The sequence below is a fragment of the Ranitomeya variabilis genome, chromosome 5 (assembly GCF_051348905.1).
Source record: "Ranitomeya variabilis isolate aRanVar5 chromosome 5, aRanVar5.hap1, whole genome shotgun sequence".
Taxonomy (NCBI): domain Eukaryota; kingdom Metazoa; phylum Chordata; class Amphibia; order Anura; family Dendrobatidae; genus Ranitomeya; species Ranitomeya variabilis.
The window spans coordinates 417,781,789-417,803,310 of NC_135236.1; the positions used below are offsets into that span (position 1 = coordinate 417,781,789).

General features: G+C 41.7%; 1 protein-coding gene across 2 annotated transcripts in view; it reads left to right on the top strand.

Annotated features, from left to right (window-relative positions):
• The window catches only part of IRAK3 (interleukin 1 receptor associated kinase 3), a 48,702-nt gene extending 29,420 nt beyond the window's left edge, over positions 1 to 19,282 (top strand). For both annotated transcript variants that reach the window (XM_077265216.1, XM_077265217.1), the window contains exons 7-11: positions 5,154 to 5,352; positions 14,068 to 14,130; positions 14,715 to 14,879; positions 16,405 to 16,846; positions 17,686 to 19,282. In XM_077265216.1, the coding sequence (XP_077121331.1) occupies positions 5,154 to 5,352; positions 14,068 to 14,130; positions 14,715 to 14,879; positions 16,405 to 16,830 (853 nt within the window). In that variant the 3' untranslated portion in view covers positions 16,831 to 16,846; positions 17,686 to 19,282. The remainder of the gene's footprint in view (positions 1 to 5,153; positions 5,353 to 14,067; positions 14,131 to 14,714; positions 14,880 to 16,404; positions 16,847 to 17,685) is intronic.
• The last annotated feature ends 2,240 nt before the right edge of the window (positions 19,283 to 21,522 follow it).

The window sequence follows — 21,522 nt, forward strand, 5'->3', positions numbered from 1 at the left end:
CTATTTCTGAAAAGTCCTGTTCCAAATTGTCTAGTGCTTCCTCTTGTAAAATCCCGGGTGAATGTTTCTCCAGATACTCTACTATATGTCGTTTTGATGCTGAAGCATTATTCCCTTGTTGAGTTAGATTATATAGGTTAGAGTAGTATTTTCTAGTATTTTCTAAATTCCTCTAATATCTCTGTCGTAGAATGTACTAAAGTTCCCACCGAGGAATTTATACTAAAAATCGGGGTCTGTATAAGTCTAGGATGTAAGGATCTTGCCAGTAACCGTCCACTTTTATCCCCATACTCAAAGTAATGCTTACGTATCTTATCTCTTATACACAAGGACTTTTGTTCTAGTATAGCTAGGGCTTGTTGCCTCAAGGCCAAAATTTCAGCTCTGAGTGTGTCACTTGAAGCTGACTTGTTGGCCGTCTCCTTAGTTCCCAATAGTGTCAATATGTCCGACAATTTTTGGGTCCTTTCCCTTTTCAGTCTAGCCCCATGAGCTATGAAAATCCCCCTCAATATACATTTAAAGACTTCTCATTTGATAGGCTCTGGTGTGGGATCTTGTGCATGATCTATCGGAAAAGACTTAACTGCATCCTTAATAGCTAGCATACATATCTCATCCTTCAAAAGGTTGTCATTAAGTCTCCATGTATAACCCCTATTTCCGCCTTTCCTCTGTACCCCCAGTTCTCCAAATACTGGTGCGTGATCAGACCATAAGATAGTATCTATTGAACAACCAGGTTTACTATCCAACAAGTCATGAGAGATAAACAGGTGATCTAGTCTAGAGTAACTGTTCTGAACCACAGAAAAATAACTGTAGTCTCTGACTCCGGGGTGAAGTACCCGCCACATGTCCACTAGTTTGAGGGCCAACAATTCCCTCCTCAATCTACGTAGCGCCAGGAGAGAGATCGAGGACCTACCCGATGACGAGTCCACCATAGGATCCAAAGTGAGATTGAAGTCTCCACCCAGTATGATACGCGAACCATCCGCAAACTCTGCCAGCAGACGCAGAACCCCGGAGCCGAAGTTCACCTGTCCCTGGTTCGGGAAATACACATTAGCCAACGTATACACAGAATCCTGTATGGTAACCTTGAGAAATATATATCGCCCCTCCGGGTCCATCTTCACATCTACAACCCCAGGCTGGAACGATCTATGCAAAGCTATGGATACCCCGCATGCCTTACGTGAGGGATGAGGACAATGAAACCAGGCCGGGTAGAATTTAGATACACATTTGGGTGTATTAGTGGCCACAAAATGTGTCTCTTGAAACATAACTATTTTTATTTTTTTTCTGTGAAAACGATATAACACCTGTCTCCTTTTTTCGGGTTTGTTCAAGCCCCTAGCATTATAAGTGCAAAATGTTAGCTCTGACATCCGATCAATAAAGTAAAGCACACAAATAGAATAAATGGAAAAACAAAGAAAGAGAAGAAAGGGGAGGAGAAAAACACACACCAAAAAAGACAAATAGAATAAAAGAATAGATACAGGAGGTTATCCTAGAATGACAACCTCAATGAGATTCCTAATATAGACTTAAGTCTAAAGCAGTACTAAACTGCAATCCCTAAGTGAGGTAACGAGGCTGCGCATGACGGACGACGAGCCCCTTACGACCCGGCATATGGAAGTGAGACCTCTCGGGTCTTCTAGTAACAGAGACTAAGGTAAATGTAAACAATTTAACCTGACAACATTTAACATAGGGTATAGGTCAAATAATATATATTTCGGGGCAAATCAACTATCCCCTCACGGCCTAAGTCACCAAGGCCATTATTAGTAACAATTCCAAGTCCCAACTATCTTTGGAGAATAAAACTAAGACTTCAGGGGAACGACATCACCAGATGAGGCAAAGATTTCCAAGAGATCTCTCTACATTCATGGGGCCGACGACGAGCGACCATTTCCTGCCTGCCCCTGTCTCGGCGTGACCGACTGCCATTGTTCCATGGTGGGTAGAGGCCTCAGGTTGTTTATAAAATTCAGCTTTTAGAGTGCCGGATTCTATATTTTTTGAAGGATTACACTAATAGACAGAAAGGGTGGGCGATAGGGGCAGGCAGACCAGGCAGCTGTCTAGGGCCCCTGCTCCTCCAGGGGCCCTCAGCCACGTGGTGCTGCCCCCTCCCCCGCATTCAACTTATGCAGTGATGAAGGAGAGAGAGTCACTCCCTCTCCCATCATTCCCCTATGCCTCTGTCTCAGCATTTGCCAGTAGGGGAGCTGAGACATTCTGCAGAGTGCAGAAGCCAGAGCTAGAGCAGAGGGGAGCGAAGAGGAGAGGTAAGCATTGTCTGGGTGTGTGTCTGCTGCACTATACTGTGTGTGAATGCATTCTAGTGTGTGTGTGTGTGTCTGCTGCACTATACTGTGTGTGTCTGCTGCACTATACGGTGTGTGAATGCATTCTAGTGTGTGTATATATGCATTATAGTGTGTGTGTGTGTGTCTGCTGCACTATACTGTGTGTGGGGGGACTGCACTATACCATGAACGTGGGGGGCCTGCCTTATACTGTGTGTGTCTGCAGCACTATACAGTGGTGGGGGAACTGCACTATACTGTGTGGGGGGCTGCACTAAACCGTGTATGTGGAGAGCTGCACTATACTGTGTGTGGCGAAACTGCACTATACTGTGTGTGGGGCTGCACTATACTGTGTGGGGGGACTGCACTATACTGTGTGTGTGGGGGCTGCATTATACTGTGAGTGGAGGGGGCTACACTATACTGTATGTGGAGCTGCATTATACTCTGAGGGGGCTGCATTATACTCTGAGGAGGCTGCATTATCCTCTGAAGGGGCTGCATTATACTGTGTGTGGGGCGCTGCACTATACTGTGTGTGTTTATGTGGGGGGCTGAATTATACTGTGTGTTTGTGGGCGGGCTAAATTATACTGTGTGTGGGGGGCTTCATTATACTGTGTGTGTTTGTGGGGGTGCTGAATTAAACTGTGGGAGGCTGCATTATACTGTGTCGGGGCTGCATTATACTCTGAGGGGGCTACTTTATACTTTGAGGGGGCTGCTTTATACTCTGACGGGACTGCATTATACTGTGTGTGGGGCTGCACTATACTCTGAGGGGGCTGCATTATACTGTCTGTGCTGTGTGGGGGCTGCATTATGGTGTGTGTGGGGGCTGCATTATACTGTGTGAGGGGGGCTGCATTATTCTCTGAGGGGGCTGCATTATACTGTGTGTGGTGTGTATGGGGGCTGCATTTTACTGTGTGTGGGGGGGCATTATACTCTGAGGGGGCTGCATTAAACTGTGTGAGGGTGCATTATACTCTGAGAAGGCTGCATTACACTCTGAGGGGGCTGCATTATACTGTATTTTGGGGGCTGCATTATACTCTGAGGGGGCTTCATTATACTCTATGAGGGGACTACATTATACTCTGAGGGGGCTGCATTATACTTTGAGGGGGGCTGCATTATGCTCTGAGGGGACTACTTTATACTCTGAGGGGGCTGCATTATACTCTGTGATGGGGGCTTTATTATACTCTGAGGGGGCTGCATTACACTCTATGAGGGGTGCTGCATCATACTGTATGTACTATATGGGACCTGCATTATACTGTACCCATCATTCTTCCTCAGCCAATGTAAAGAGGCCGGGAAACAAGCATCAAACAACTTCAATATTTTCGATCACGCTCGTTTAGCGGCCTGAACTTAGCGCATGTAAATACAACAGAAATGTTTCTGTGTGATGGTGTAATATGTGAGCATTTGGTTCCCCCTTTAAACTTTTGCCCAGGGCCCCACTTTGTCTAAACCCAGCCCTGCAGACAGACAATGGTAGACAGGGATGAAAAAATACTACAATCATACAAATATACTCACAAAACAACAGAGTGGAAGATATCGGAGGGATAGGTAGTAGAAACAAAATAGGAGAGGATAAGCATGCAAACCAACTCCAAGCAGAAATCTCCTGAGCAACCCTCCAACTGCCTACTCCAAACACTGAATTTCTCCTCCAACACCTAACCAGGAAGTATAACTATCACTGGCAACTCACAAGTGCCAGTGGCTATCATATATACCGGTGTGGCCAATACAGAACAGCTGAGGCAATTCAGGGTGGAGAGCTCCAGGAGATCAACTGAACTGATTAACTCTTGCAATGGCAGAACAAGGAAAAAATCTGCACTGTTTAATTGGATGGTTAAGCAGTTCTAATCAGTGCAGAATTTTATGTGATCAGACAGTGCGATCTTCTAGCCCCTCTGTTGTGGTATCCCAGTGACATCATCCTTACTTCCCTCTGAAATAGTACCATAATCTCAAAACTGTCAGCAACCAGTGGGACCCAGCTACACCCTTCAACTGTTAGGAGATGTCTGGCCAAAAGTGGAATTCACGGAACAATTGCAGACAAAAAAAAGGATACTATCCACATGGAAACAAAGCCAAGCCACTCAACTATGCATGAAAACATAAGAACTGGGAACAGAAAAATGGCAGAAAGTGCTCTGTATTTATTAGTCAAGATGCAAAATAAAAGACTGTAACAGAAGGCAGTTTGTTGCCAAAGGGCTGGAAAGTGGTACCATAATGAGTGTCTGCAGGCAACAGTGAAGTGTGGTAGAGGTTCCTTGCACCTTTGGGACTTCTTTTCAGCAAAATGAGCTGGGAATTTAGTCAGGATTAAGGTCAGATCAGGTATCCTCAATGCTGAGAACTACAGGTAGATACTTATCCATCATGCAATATCAGGGAACAGTCTAATTGGCTCCAAGCATTAATCCAATGTCAGCATAAAAAAGAACACAGAATCTTGGAAGTAATGATATAGCCCCACAAAGACATGATCTCAACATCGAGCTTGTGTGGGATTACTTGAAGAGACAGAAGGATTTGCACAATCCTACATCTATAGAACATCGGTGGTTAGTTCTCCAAGATGTTTGAAACAAATTCTGTGCCTCGTTTCCTCAAAAACTGTGTGCAGTTGCACCTAGAAGAACTTTTGGCTTGATGAGGTTTTGAAGGCTAATGGTATCTTGTATGATGAGGTGTTACTTTAGTGTGAACTCGAACGTATAACTAAAATGAACAGATTCTATATATCACAGTTAATAGTTAATTTTCCCTGTTTTTCAGCAAAAGTATATTGCTTGATCAGCATTTTCAACCAAAGCTCTCAGACTTTGCCATGGTCCATTTGAGATCTTACTTGATAAATCCGCTTTACTCCATAAAGATGGATAATGCCACACTACAGTTCCTGGGATACTTGCCAGAGGAGTACATTAGGAGGGGAGAACTGTCATCGAAAACTGATGTGTACAGTTATGGAGTTGTGAGTGTGTATAAAAAAACACCTTTGATTTAATGATAAACTTCATTACCAAGGTTTACTATGCAAATCAAGTTATATGCAATAGCGGGTTTTTGAAGAGTGGAAATATAAAACTTAACTTTTATTTAGCTAAAATCCACAAAGGTGCAAACAATAATGCAAGAAAGTGGTAGTGCAAACGACAACAACAAAAGAAGACAGCTATAAAAAATATTGTTACTGCGACAATCTCGTATCCAACACCTCATACTTTTGGTATCGGCTTGTGATTAGGTCATTTAGAAAAATATAGGACTCCCGGAAGGTCCACTGCAACTTGCAATGTGTAACCTACCCTGGTATTATCCATCAATTTGACCTATTATGATTAAATCCTTAGATAGCAATGGTGATTAGGCACCGAAAATAATCTTAGGTACCATCACAGATATAGCTCATCAACATGTTTAAAGAATGGGGAATACCTCTTCAAACCCCTAACTTAAAAGTATAGTCATCACCGCCTGTGCGATCTACACGAGAGTGGCAGTATTTCTCATTCACAATTTGCTCATAGAGAAAACTAGATCAAGAAACTCCCATAATCACAGTTTGAATACAACTATGCCGCTTCCCATACCGGCACCTTTTAGGGCATATGTTCACATCAGCTGTCATACAGGACTCGCATCATAGTTAGATCATTTTATACTCATCTCCCATTTCCCGATCAGTGCCCCGGTTAACGCAGACTGAGTTCACACGGACCCTCTTGCGGCTATGAAAAATGTCCGCATTTTTTTCTTTCAGGTCCCGCTTTATGAATGATGTCTCCCAACGCATTTCATCCAATAAAGAATCATCACGGGGTTATGACATATTCTTAATTCAAATGAGCATTACTAAGGTTGCTTTCATCTTGCTTGCCTTATATCTAGTGCTCACCGGCATTCAGAGCCGCGTGCTTCCGGACGCCGAGAGCAGGGTTTCCGGTCTGTTGAGGCGCGTGCACCGTGCAATGAAGCTCACACATCTCTTCCGGTCACTGAGACGCAGGCACACTGTGCCGTAACGTCACATCCAGTTTTGCGGACACTCATGTAATCGTGCCGATTCTCATGTAGTGATGCGCATCAGATCCGTTATGATTAGTGAGGCGCAAATTCTAATTCCAGTCTATGTAATAGACCGCTACTGATGCCTCCTCATCTACAAACGTTAGTGGGTCAGATAATTTACCCTGAGCCAAAATTCAGTATGTGCAAGTTTATCTATCAATATTTAAAATGTTATACCCCCATAGATTAAGGAACATTAGAGATTCAAATCAACGTCGCCCGTACCCAGAAATAGAATAAACATAATCAAATGTTAGAGTTATATTGTTACCATACCTTGTGACACAGCGGACCCTACATAGGAAGGAATGAGAGAGAAAGGGTGCAGCTACCATAATCCCTAAAAAACTCTCACTAAATAATTCCCTACCTGTCGCGGAGGTTGGTACCCTAAACCTGCGCAGTGGCGCCCCCACTCAACGGTGGCTGCCCCTATTATAAGTGTACCCTAGTTAGTACACCCTACATCTACAGGAAGGAAGAAAAGCTCATCTGATCATTAACCCCTTCTAAGAGCCATATCTTTTTTTATTTTTCCGTATACCTGTATATAGCTATATGAGGGCTTGTTTTTAGCAGGACGAGTTGTACTTTTGAAGACACCATTGAATTTTCCATATAGTGTAATGGAAAGTAGTACAAAATTCGAAGTGCAGAGAAATTGTAACAAAAAAGTGCAATTCCACAATTATTTTTTGGATTTTGTATTTACCATGTTCACTATATGCTAAATCTGACCTGACATTATGATTCATCAGGTCAGTATGAGTACGCAGATATTAAATATGTATATGCATATTTTTTCATTTAAGGGGTGAAAAAAAATTCTAAAATTTGTAAGAAAAAAAAAAACTTGCTCATGTTGCCACTTTCCAAGACTTGTAGCATTTTCATTTTTTGGGATCTGGGATATTTTTTATGATTTGAGCTGATATTTTTTATTGATTCCATTTTGGAGTAGATACAATGTTTTGATTGCCTCGTATTTCTTGTGTTTTGATTCTTTTTCTCATTATGCTGTTTTCTGATCAGATTAATTTATTTAACATTTTCATAGATTGGATATTTCTGAACACAGCGTTACAAAATATGTGTATTTTTTATTTTTTTTATTTTCAATGGGACAATAGGGAGGTGATTTGAACTTTCGTTTTTTTTAATATTTTTCATATTTTTTTTTAAATTTCACACTTTTTACTGCCTTAGGAGACTTTAACAGACTTTACATAGAAGTGCTACAGCAGTGCTGTGTATAGCAGAAATCACTATCTCTTAGGTTGGTTTCACATGTCAGTGCCTCCGGTACGTGTAGTGACTAGTGTTGAGCATTCCGATACCGCAAGTATCGGGTATCAGCCGATACTTGCGGGTATCGGAATTCCGATACCGAGATCCGATACTTTTGTGGTATCGGGAATCGGTATCGGGATTAATATCAATGTGTAAAAGAAAGAATTAAAATAAAAAATAGGGATATACTCACCTCTCCGACGCAGCCTGGACTTTACCGCCGTAACCGGGAGCCGTTGTACCTAAAAATGCGCGCTTGAAGGGCCTTAGATGACGTCACGGCGCTCTGATTGGTCCGTAGCGGTCGCATGACCGCTACGCGACCAATCACAAAGCAGTGACGTCACCTAAGGTCTTTCAAGCGATTGAAAGACCTTAGGTGACGTCACTGCTTTGTGATTGGTCGCGTAGCGGTCACGCGACCGCTACGCGACCAATCAGAAGCTGCGGACGTCTTCTAAGGTATTTCAAGCGCTTGAAAGACCTTAGGTGACGTCACTGCTTTGTGATTGGTCGCATAGCGGTCACGCGACCGCTACGGACCAATCAGAGCGCCGTGACGTCATCTAAGGCCCTTCAAGCGCGCATTCTTAGGTACAACGGCTCCCAGTTACGGCGGTAAAGTCCAGGCTGCGTCGGAGAGGTGAGTATATCCCTATTTTTTATTTTAATTCTTTCTTTTACACATTGATATGGATCCCAGGGCCTGAAGGAGAGTTTCCTCTCCTTCAGACCCTGGGAACCATACAGGATACCGTCCGATACTTGGTGTCCCATTGACTTGTATTGGTATCGGGTATCGGTATCGGATTAGATCCGATACTTTGCCGGTATCGGCCGATACTTTCCGATACCGATACTTTCAAGTATCGGACGGTATCGCTCAACATTAGTAGTGACAGTTTTCTCACGTACCGGAAACACACATAGACCTATTCAAATGAATGGGTCTATGCAGATGTCAGCGTGTTTTCATGGACTGTGTGTCCATGTTCAAAACACGCAGACATGTCCGTTTTTACCCAGACACACCGCCCGCCAAACGTCCCACACACTTGCACACGGAGATCAGTGTACACTGTCCTCCGTGCGCACGGACGGATGCTGGGGAAGCAGTGCTACTGTAAGCCGCTGTTCCCCTGCGTGTGGTGCTGAACCTGGCTTTCATCCATTGTCCCGTGCTGTGCCAGCAAGCAAGGGACAATGAATGAAAGAAAAAAACGACGTGGGGTCCCCCCTATATTTTACAAGCAACCTGGCAAAACTCACCGGTGCTGGCTGCTATTCTCAGGCTGGTAAGGGGCCATGGATATGGCCCCCCAGCCTAAAAAAAGCAGCCTGCAGCTGCCCAGAAAAGGTGCATCTATTAGATGCGCTAATTCTGGAGCTTTGACCGGTTCTTCCCACTTGCCCTGTAGCGGTGCCAAATCGGGTAATGAGGGGTTAATGTCACCTTCCTATTGTAAGGTGACATTAAGCCGGCTTAGTAATGGAGAGGTGTTACTAATCCTATAGTTGTTAAAGGGTTAATCAAACACCACACAGTAAGAAAAAAGTCTTTTAATGAAATAGCACAATATACACATCTTTATTAGTCTGCCATTCCAAGCGAAACCCTCGATCTCCTGGAAAAAAGTCAAAATAATAAACCAACAATATACCATACCTGTCCAGCGTACAGTCAGTCCCACGCAGTAATCCATATCTAGGAGCATTTACAGTTTACAACCGGGAGCGCTGCTAATGCAACCGCTCCCGGCTGTAAACTACTGGTTACATATAGTTATTAACCCCTTCGCGCCATGCGCTGTACTAGTACTGCGCTGCCGGCACTGCATTTGTGCCAGCCGCAGTACTAGTACGGCGCACCGATCACCGCGGTCTCGCGCTGAGCGCCGCGGTGATCGGGTGCGGGTGTCAGCTGTATATGACAGCCGACACCCCGCAGCAATGCCCACGATCGGTGCTAGCGCCGTTCGCGGGCATTTAACCCCTCTGATGCCGCTGTCAGTAGTGACAGCGGCATAGAGGGGGATCGCGCAGGGACGGGGGCTCCCTGCGCTCTCCCACCGGAGCAACGCGATGAGATCGCGTTGCTCCAGTGATCCGGAAGGAGTCCCCGGATCCAAGATGGCCGCGGGACTCCTTCCGGGTCATGAAATGACCTGGCTAGCCGGCGCCTGCTGAGAGCTGCTGAGAGCAGGCGCCGGAAAGCCACCTAAACTTCGCTGTCAGATCGTTGATCTGACAGAGTGCTATGCACACTGTCAGATCAACGATCTGATCTAATACAGTGATGTCCCACCCTGGGAAAATAGTAAAAAGTGAAATAAAAAAATATAGAATGTATAAAAAAATAAATAAATAAATACCCAAATTAAGGAAAAAAAAACATTTCCCAGTAAATCCATTTATTTATGTAAATTAAAAAAACACAATAAAAGTACACATATTTGGTATCGCTGCATTCGTAACGACCCGCTCTATAAAACTATCCCACTAGTTAACCCCTTCAGTGAACACCGCAAAAAAAAAAAAACAAGGCAAAAAACAACGCTTTATTATCATACAGGCGAACAAAAAGTGGAATAACACGCGATCAAAAAGACGGATATAAATAACCATAGTACCGCTGAAAACGTCATCTTGTCCCGCAAAAAAAAAGCCGCCATACAGCATATTCAGCAGAAAAATAAAAAAGTTATAGCTCTCAGAATAAAGCGATGCAAAAACAATTATTTTTTTATATAAAATAGTTTTTATTGTGTAAAAGCGCCAAAACATAAATAAATTATATAAATGAGGTATCGCTGTAATCGTACTGCCCTGAAGAATAAAGCTGCTTTATCAATTGTACCACACGTGGAACGCTATAAACGCCCCCCCTAAAAGAATTTCAGGAATTGCTGGTTTTTGTTCATTCCGCCTCCCAAAAATCGGAATAAAAAGCGATCAAAAAATGTCATGTGCCCGAAAATGGTACCAATAAAAACGTCAACTCGTCCCGCAAGATCTCACATGACCCTGTGGGCAAAAATATGAATAAATTATAGCTCTCAAAATGTGGTGATGCAAAAACTATTTTTTCCCATAAAAAGCATCTTTTAGTGTGTGACAGCCGCCAATCATAAAAATCTGCCAAAAAAACCGCTATAAATGTAAATCAAACCCCCCTTCATCACCCCCTTAGTTAGGGAAAAATAATAAAATTTAAAAAAATGTATTTATTTCCATTTTCCCATTAGGGTTAGGGCTAGGGTTAGGGTTGGGGTTAGGGCTGGGGTTAGGGTTTCAGTTAGAATTGGGGGGTTTCCACTGTTTAGGCACATCAGGGGCTCTCCAAACGCGACATGGCGTCCGATCTCAATTCCAGCCAATTCTGCTTTGAACAAGTAAAACAGTGCTCCTTCCCTTCCGAGCTCTGCCGTGCGCCCAAACAGTGGTTCCCCCCCATATACGGAGTATCAGCGTACTCAGCACAAATTGGACAACAACTTTTGTGGTCCAATTTCTCCTTTTACCCTTGGGAAAAAAAAAATGTGGGGGCTAAAATATCATTTTCATGGAAAAAAAAATATTTTTTATTTTCACGGCTCTGCGTTATAAACTGTAGTGAAACACTTGTTGGTTCAAAGTTCTCACAACACATCTAGATAAGTTCCTTGGGGGGTCTAGTTTCCAATATGGGGTCACTTGTGGGGGGTTTCTACTGTTTAGGTACATCAGGGACTCTGCAAATGCAACATGACGCCTGCAGACCAATCCATCTAAGTCTGCATTTCAAACGGCGCTCCTTCCCTTCCGAGCTCTGCCATGCGCCCAAACAGTGGTTTTCCCCCATGTATGGGGTATCAGCGTACTCAGGATAAATTGGACAATAACTTTTGTAGTCCAATTTCTCCTGTTACCCTTGGGAAAAAAAAAATTGCGGGATAAAGCATCATTTTGTGGAAAGAAAAAATTATTTTTTAATTTTCACGGCACTACATTCTAAACTTTAGTGAAACAATTGGGGGTTAAAAGTGCTCACCACACATCTAGATAAGTTCCTTAGGGGGTCTTATTTCCAAAATGGGGTCACTTGTGGGGGGTTTCTACTGTTTAGGCACGTCAGGGGCTCTCCAAACGCGACATGGGTTCCGATCTCAATTCCAGCCAATTTTGCATTGAAAAGTCAAACGGCGCTCCTTCCCTTCCGAGCTCTGCCATGCACTCAAACAGTGGTTTATCCCCATATATGAAGTATCAGCGTACTCAGGACAAATTGCACAACAACTTTTGGGGTCCAACTTTTCCTGTTTGGGGCGATACATTATAAACTTCTATGAAGCACTTGGAGGTTCAAAGTGCTCACCACACATCTAGATAAGTTCCTTAGGGGGTCTACTTTCCAAAATGGTGTCACTTGTGGGGGTTTCCACTGTTTAGGCACGTCAGGGGCTCTCCAATCGCGACATGGGTTCCGATCTCAATTCCAGCAAATCTTGCATTGAAAAGTCAAATGGCGCTCCTTCCCTTCCGAGCTCTGCCATGTGCCCAAACATTAGTTTACCCCAACATGTGGGGTATCGGCGTATTCAGGACAAATTGTACAACGACTTTTGTGGTCCAGTTTCTCCTGTTACCCTTGGTAAGATAAAACAAATTGGATCTGAAGTAAAAATTTTGTGAAAAAAAAGTTAAATGTTCAATTTTTTTTAAACATTCTAAAAATTCCTGTGAAGCACCTGAAGGGTTAATAAAATTGTTGAATGTGGTTTTGAGTACCTTGAGGGGTGCAGTTTTTGGAATGGTGTCACTTTTGGGTATTTTCTGTCATATAGACCCCTCAAAGTCACTTCAAGTGTGAGGTGGTCCGTAAAAAAAATGGTTTTGCTAATTTTGTTGCAAAAATGAGAAATCGCTGGTCAACTTTTAACCCTTATAACTCCCTAACAAAAAAAAAAATATGTTTCCAAAATTGTGCTGATGTAAAGCAGACATGTGGAAAATGTTGTTTATTAACTATATTATGTGATATAACTCTCTAATTTAAGGGCATAAAAACGAAAAATTTGAAAATTGCTAAATTTTCATAATTTTCGACAAATTTCTTTTTTTTTCACAAATAAATGCAAGTCATATCAAAGAAGTTTTACCACTGTCATAAAGTACAATATGTCACGAGAAAACAATGTCAGAATCACCAGGATCTGTTGAAGCGTTTCAGAGTTATAACCTCATAAAGTGACAGTGGTCAGAATTGTAAAAAATTGGCCCTGTCACTAAGGTGAAAACAGGCTTCGGGGTGAAGGGGTTAAGGTTGAAGGAAGACTTTAAGTCCATCTAGTTCAACCCATAGCCTAACATGCCCTAACATGTTGATCCAGGGGAAGGCAAAAAAAAAACATGTGGTAAGAGTAAGCTCCACCATGGGGAAAAAAATTCCTTCCTGACCCCACATACGGCAATCAGACTAGTTCCCTGGATCAACGCGCTATCAAGGGATCTAATAGATATACCCTGCAACATTATACTTTTCCAAAAAGGTATCCAGTCCCCTCTTAAATTTAAGTAATGACTCACTCATTACAACATCATACGGCAGAGAGTTCCATAGTCTCACTGCTCTTACAGTAAAGAATCCGCGTCTGTTATTATGCTTAAACCTTTTTTCCTCCAGACGTAGAGGATGCCCCCTTGTCCCTGTCACCGGCCTATGATTAAAAAGATCATCAAAATGATGGTGAATGAATGAAACGCTGGGAGCGGAGCTTCGGTGACATCACCGAAGTTGCGCTCCCTGGCAGTCTAAACAAAAAAGAACTCTTCAGCATGGGAAAATCAGCTGGCATTTTCCCATGCTGAAGAGTTAATTTTAGTTCAGGCGGCCAGGGAGCGCAACTTCGGTGACGTAACCGCTAGTCACCGAAGCTCCACTATAGCCATTACAGTGAAATAAATTGTTTTGTAGTTATATTTAGTATATTTTTATTTGCTTATTCTTTTTATTCTTGTTAATAAATGGTTAAATCATAGAAATTGCGTGCACTTTGGCATATTTTATATATTTTTTTTATTTTTGAATATGAAAGTCAGATTACTCAAAAACATAAGACTTGGCACTGTTAGGATTTTAAACCCAACAAAAATAGAATGCAAACAAACATGGGAAAAATTGGCAGTACATATGTAGACCTAAATTTAATAGGAAATTTGTATAATTTATTGTTTCTATAGTCCATAAATTCAAGTTACTCACAGAAAATGAATAACAACTGGTTAAAATATTTTCTTATTATGTTTAGTAACCATTGTACTAATACAGCTTTACTTCGTTTTTTTTAAGCTAATAATGGAAGTCTTAAGTGGAAGGCAAGCTGTTCTTAATGGACCCAAAAGTACATATTTGGTAAGTTTTATTATGTTACCATTATTACTTTCTTCTTTCTTTTGTCATATGAAAACTGCACACAGGACAACCCAAGGTAGAAAAAAAATTGGAATTTTCAATTTGTTTTCTTGATTTTTATTTGAATTGTCTACTGTTACCATTAGAGATAATTTTCCCTAGAGCTGCACAGTAAGTTGTTTTGTCATGTACATAATTGCCCACTGGCCATTATCCAAAACTGTAATTAGCTTGAGTTTTATGTTTTATTTGGTTTATTCAGTAAAATTCCAATCAGCAGCAGAAACCTAGATATCCTGATAATCCATAATACAACAAAAATAATCCCATGGTGCATGTCAGGCTGGTTTGCTACAAATCGAAGATTTCTGAATAGGAATGGATGCAAACAGGTTAATGTTTCTGCAGCTATTGCCTTATATCTATTCGCCTATGGGAGTAATGTTGGTTCCACAATGGGACCTGTATATATTTGGTGAATTGTTTTAGATTTTCTATGTTCTAAGCTGCTATTTATCTGTGTTTCTATTAATTTGTTTATTTACTCATAGTGTAATCTATATTCTTTTGTTTTCAACGTATAGAGAGATTGGTTTTGGAATGAAATGGATAAAAATGGCACTGAACCTCTTCTCCAGATTGTGGACATGAAAGCTAAGAACTGGCCCGTTGATGTTGCACACAAACTTCTAAACATATCTTTTGAAGCTACGTCATTGCGTGCCAAGCGAAGACCCACATTTGAAATGGTTTGGATTAATTCATTATATTTACCACCACAGCTCATTAAAGGCTCAATATTGACCTATTGGATTGCTACATCCAATAAATATTCAAGTCCTTTTCCTTGATCAAGAATTAAAGTCCTTTTCCTCTCTAAAGAGTCTATTTGCATCACCCTTACACCCCCATCCAAGGCCACGCACCCAACCAAATCAGATCTCCTGCTTTTGTAATGAGGAGGGAAAAACCCTAAGGTACCTTCACACTAAGCGACTTTGCAGCGGGAACGACGACAATCCGTGACGTTGCAGCGTCCTGGATAGTGATCTCGTTGTGTTTGACACGCAGCAGCGATCTGGATCCCGCTGTGATATCGTTGGTCGGAGCTAGAAGTCCAGAACTTTATTTCGTCGCTGATCACCCGCTGTTATCGCTGGATCAGTGTGTGTGACACCGATCCAGCGATGTGTTCACTTGTAACCAGGGTAAACATCGGGTTACTAAGCGCAGGGCCGCGCTTAGTAACCCGATATTTACCCTGGTTACCATTGTAAAAGTTAAAAAAAAACACTACATACTCACCTTCTGATGTCTGTCACGTCCCCCGCCGGCGGCTTCCCTGCACTGAATGTGTCAGCACCGGCCGGCCGTAAAGCCGCCCGGGTGCTGCAGGGGGACTTCGGCATCGTTGAAGACAGTTTCAACGATGCCGAAGTCGTTCCCCTGATCGTTGGTCGCTGGAGAGAGCTGTCTGTGTGACAGCTCCCCAGCGACCACACAACGACTTACCAACGATCGCATCGCTGGTCGTGATCGTTGGTAAGTCGTTTAGTGTAACGGTACCGTAAAACACGTCTGCAAATGGATTGTCTGACTTGGCTTTTTAACCCAAGTTATGTAGAAAGGCTTAAAAAGAGTTGATATTGACTTTCAGGCTTGATACATCCAATAGAGGGCACTAGGCTATTTGCATATTCAATTTCCCATAGGAGCATTGCTCTAACTGGCACTATAATTTAAGTCCTTTTCCTCTCTGAAGAGACTATTTGCATCACCTTTACACCCCTGTCAAAGGCCTCTCGCCCAGCCAAATCAGATCTCCTGCTTTGCACTGAGGAGGGACAAAAACCCTGAAACCTATGTCTGCAAATGGATTGTCTAGTTTGGCTTCTTATCATAAATAATGTGGCAAGGCTCAAAAAAAATGTGATATTGACTTTCAGGCTTGCTACCTCAAATGAGTGGCACTAAGGTTCAAGTCCTCTTCCTCTTTGAAGAGACTATTTGCATCACCTTTATACACCTGTGAGAGGCCTCTAACCCAGCCAAATCAGATCTCAATATAGTTCTGTAGAGGAGACAACCATTTTATTAAAAGTGTAAAAAATATTATATAGCAATACAACTTCAAAAATGCGTGGTGGAAAATTCAGCCTATAAATATTTTCAAATTAAACATGTGGAAAATTAGTGATGTACAATTTTATGTTGAATATGACACTTTGAAAATATCTTTCGCTCCACCTAGACTGACTGTAAATGTCCCCACAGATTCTGGAAATGACTAATGGCTGTACGACTACTGACAAGTGCACTGAAGATCATCCTAAGTCACTTCTGTCCGTTCCACCGTGCCTTTGCCCACTGCCTTTGAGTAATGCCAATGTTCCCGTTGAAAGTGATGAGAATGTGGACAGTTATTTCAGTGTACATGAAAGAAAACAAGACTCCATAACTCCATGTGAATGCAGCCAGTCTGAAGTAACATATTTAGGAGGCTCCAGGAAATGTAGAAATACAGAAAACGTTATTAGTACACCAGGACAGAGCAGAAATACATCAGAAAGTGATCAGAAGCTGCGGATGAGTGACCTATCTTATCCAAGCAGGCCGGTGGAGTGTAGCTGCTCATCAGGACAAGACAGCACATCATACTGTGACGAATGTCTGACAAATGGGTTTGGCAATGCAGAATAAATGATGAAAAATGAAGGTTAGTACTTTGTTCACCTCACATAAAATAAAAGACAAACGCATGACTGCCATTAACTCTAGCACATTTATATGACAAATATAATGAGATCACAAAGGGCTATCAATCTCACACACTATCTGTCTTCTCTCCAGGCTTGCCTTTAATGCCTTTCTATCATCTGCACATTAATGGCTTGTATATAGTCAACTCATTAACTTTTATATTAGTTACAATTAAAGGGAATTTTTCATCAGTTTTTGCTACTCCAACTGAGAGCAGCATAATATAGAGACAGATGCACTGATTACAGCAGTGTATCAGTTAGGGGGCTGCTTGCTGTCATTTTGATAAAATCACAGTTTTATCTGCTGCAGATCTACCAGCTCTCTGAACGCTGAGCTCTGTATAACCCCACCCACATCACTGATTGGCAGCTATTTTCCCATGTACACTGTACACAGAATGCTGCCAATCAGTGATGGGGCGGGGCTATGGAGAACTAATGAATATGCTTGACTATCTGGAAGTAGGTGTACTAGTCCTCTAGTGATAATCTCCTGCTGATAAAACAGTAATTTTATCAAAACTACACTAAGCAGCTCAGTAAGTGATGCATCACTGGAATCAGGATATCTGGCCCTACATTAGGCTGCTCTCAGATTAGGTGGCATAAACCTGGTGACAGATTCCCTTTAATACATACAATAACCTCCTGCTACAATAACACCAACATACATGTACACAGTCACTTCTGCTATCTCAGTGCATGGGACCTGGTGACAATAGGTATCCGTCCTGGATGGGTTTTTTAACATAGAAGTTATGTTTAATCAGTTATTTAATTTTTTGTGTTTCAGCTAAGAATCACGTCCTGAAAGCATGCAGCTGCATGAAAGGGTATATTGAAGATCTACGTAGACAATCTGATAAATTCCAAGGACCAAAGTCGACTAAGGAAGTCACTCATTAAATATTTGGTCACTGTTCTTTCAAAAATCTAAGCATAAATCAATAGTAGACGCAAAGCTAAGATACTTTTTAACTCTTTATAAACCAGACAGTATTTCCTTGTCTTTTTCCAAGAGCCATAACTTTTTTATTTTTTGTGCCAACATAGCCATATGAGGGCTTGTTTTTTGCGGGATGAGTTTTACATTTGAATGATACCATTCACTTTACCATATAACGTGCTGGAAAACAGAAAAATTCCAAGTGAGGTGAAATTGCAAAAAAAATGCAGATACGCATTTCTTTTCTGGATTTTGTTTTTATTGCGTTCATTGTGCAGGAGACATGACCTGGAAATATGATCAGTATGGATATAGCAATACCAAACTTGCATATTTTTTTTAATATACATAAGTGGTGAAAATAAAAAAATGGACATTCGTGAAAAAAGAACAAAAAGAACACCAGTTTCCATGACCGATAGCGTTTTCATTTTGCAGTCAATGGAATTGTGGTGTTTCCATTTTTTTTTCTGTTTACAGTTTTTATTTATCAGGTTAAATTTATTTCTATTTTTGTAGATCAGACTTTTATACATGCAGCAATACATATTTTATTTTAATTTTTAACATCCTTGTGAGCCTCTTCAGCTTCCACTCTGACAAACTGCTTGAATCCATTCTAATCAATGAAATGGGAAATACTAGTACAGTGAGACAGCGAATAACTCCTATGCGCTATATAAATGGGAAGAGAAATAAGGAGCAGAATGAGAAACACGCAGGGGGAGAGACAGGAAGATTGTACTGCACTTAGTGAGTGATTTAGCTTATCCCAGAGCTGGATTTATAGCTATAGCACGCAGTATTGCTGCATAGTGTGTCCCATGGTGTTGCTGAAGAACTGCCAAACAGTGAAAAAAGCAGGAACCCCTCTGCTTTTGTGTACTGGAAACATCATGACAGTTAGTTTGCACGCACTAGCTCAGAAGGAACTAAAAATTAGAGATAAAGCCTGCAAACCGGAAAAATGCAGGAAAATTAGTGACAACTATGATTAAAAATGACAGGTATTCTTTTAGCATTCTTAGAAATTAAGCTGTTCAACAGGTCTTAGTTTTGACCCAATTCACAGTGTCAAAAACTAGCAAAGATTGTAGTATGAGGGAGTTAAAAATATATGACAATCCTAAACCTATTAAAGGGAATCTGTCAGCAGGATTGTGCATAGTAACCTACAGACAGTGTCAGGTCGGCGCCGTTATACTGATTACAATGATACCTGAGTGATGACATCCGTCTTGTGGTTGTTGTTTAATCTGTATTTGTAGTTTTCTGTTAATGAGATTCTGGTGCTGTGGGTGGCCTATGGGGGGCTTTATGTGGTGCTCTGATTATATATGCATCTGTATGGGCTTATAATAGGTCACTGATCCCTCAGTTACCTGCCCCCTTTTTTACATACTGCATAGAATTGTGGTTTGAAAAAAAAAAATAAATTCACATTCATCAGACAGGCACCTATGCTGTAGCATGATAAGGTGGATAATATGGCCGTTTTCATGTTATTTAGAAATATAGTTTTGTTGTAAAAAAAGATAAACCATTTCTTAATGAAAATGGCACCGGTGGCGCCTGCGTAGTAGTATCTATCGTGTTCCGATAGATACTGCTGCACAAGCCCCTGCGCTATTTTGCTAGAGCTAAAAAAAGGCTCAATTAAAATGGCGCCGGCAGCGCCTACATAGTAGCTTCCTTCCGATAGAGGCTAGTGCGCAGCAGCCGCCAGCACCATCTTGAATGGAGCCTAATGCTTTATTCTCTACCAAAATGGAGCCGACGCCCGCGCAGTAGGATTTATCACATTTTGGTAGATGCTACTGTGCAAGCGGCGCCATCTTAATGGAGCTTAGCTTTATTTTTTCTCTAGCAAAATGGTGTCTGCGCCTGCGTAGTAGCATCTATCAGAACGCGATAGATGCTACTGCGCAGGCGTGGCCGCCTGCGCCATTTTGATTACGAATTTTTTTTTTTACAACAAAACTATATTTTTAAACAACATGAAAACAGCCATATTATCCACCGTAACATGCTACAGCGCAGGCGCCTGCCTCATAAATGTAAATGTTTTTTTCAAACCATAATTCTATGCATTATGTAAAAAGGGGGTAGGTCACTGAGGGATCAGTGGCCTGTCATAAGCCATCAGCATTAATACCTAATCAGAGCACCACATAAAGCCCTCCCCACAGCCCCGCCCGGAACACGAGAATGTAAATAAAGATTAAACAACAACCACAAGACGGATTTCATCACCCAGGTATCATTGTAATCAGTATAACGGCGCCGACCTGACACTGTCTGTAGATTACTCTGCACAATCCTGCTGACAGGTTCCTTTTAAGTACAGGTAATGCATGTTTACAGTATTTAATATAATTATCTCTTTTTAAGGTCTATGAGTTTGGGTTAGAGTGTATAAAATCTGTATCTAGCAAACAGTAAAAAATAGGGCCTTCTGGAAGTTGACATTTTCACAAACATGTTGTATTTATATTCTAATATATTGATGTGTAATTTATTGTTTCTTTTAAATTATTAAAATTTCCCTGTAAACTGGACAATTTTGAATATTACACCTGACACTAAAGTTTAGAGAATACATTCAACTTCAAGGACTGTTATATAAATTACATTAAATAATATTTAACATAAACTGACAATTCTGCTTGGTTGTAATTTTATTATTATAAAAGTCAGAAACGTTGTTATAAGATGTCTGTGCGAGATTTCCTACATCAGATTCCACAGTGGAAGTAACTAAAGCAAACAATGTTTACAAAAATAACCATTTAAAGACATAGCAATTTTAAATTTTTGCGCTTTAGTGTTTTCCTTCAATTTCTTTCAAGAGCTATTAACAGTATACACACCTCTTTTAAAATGCCAGGTTTTTGTAATGTAAAGAATCATAGTAAGAAGAATCATTTCAGAACTTTTTCCACCTTTATTTTCACCTACCGTATAAGCTGAGTTTTTCAGCACTTTTTTTGTGCTGAAAACGCCCCCCTGGGCTTATAATCGAGTGAGGTGTCCAGAACATGGAAGGGGAGGTGCAGCGGCGGAGCATCGGGTCACAGGAGGCAGGAGCCGGCTGCTAAGGCTAACTCCTGTGCCCGCTGCTAAAGAGAAATGAATATTCACTGCACTGGCAATGAATATTCATTTCTCTGTAATAGCGCGCACAGCATCAGTCGCACCAGACTGCTCCTGCAGCTGCCAGGCAGTCACATGTGCCGCTACTTAAGAGAAATGAGTATTCAGCTCTCTTAAGTAGCGGCACATGTGACCGCCCAGTGGCTGACAACTGTGTGCGCTGCTTACTACTCACTGCACTTCCGGCGTGGGGAGCGATGAGTATTCCGGCAGCTGTGCTCTGCTTTTGAGCAGCGCATGACGTCCCTGCCATGCATACAAGCATAAAGCAGCTGCTGGCACCACCTGAACAAGATGCGAGGGAGCGCAGGAAGGTAATTGTAATGGCTTATTTTTTTTATGTCTTTTGATGGGTGCCAGTCATACCAGGATAAGGATGGAGTTATGCATACACGGATAGGGATGGGGCCATGCATACAAGAATAGGGCCATGCATACAAAGACAGGGATGAGGAGCCATGCATACAAGGATAGGGCCATGCATACAAAGACAGGGATGAGGAGCCATGCATACAAGGATAGGGATGGCGC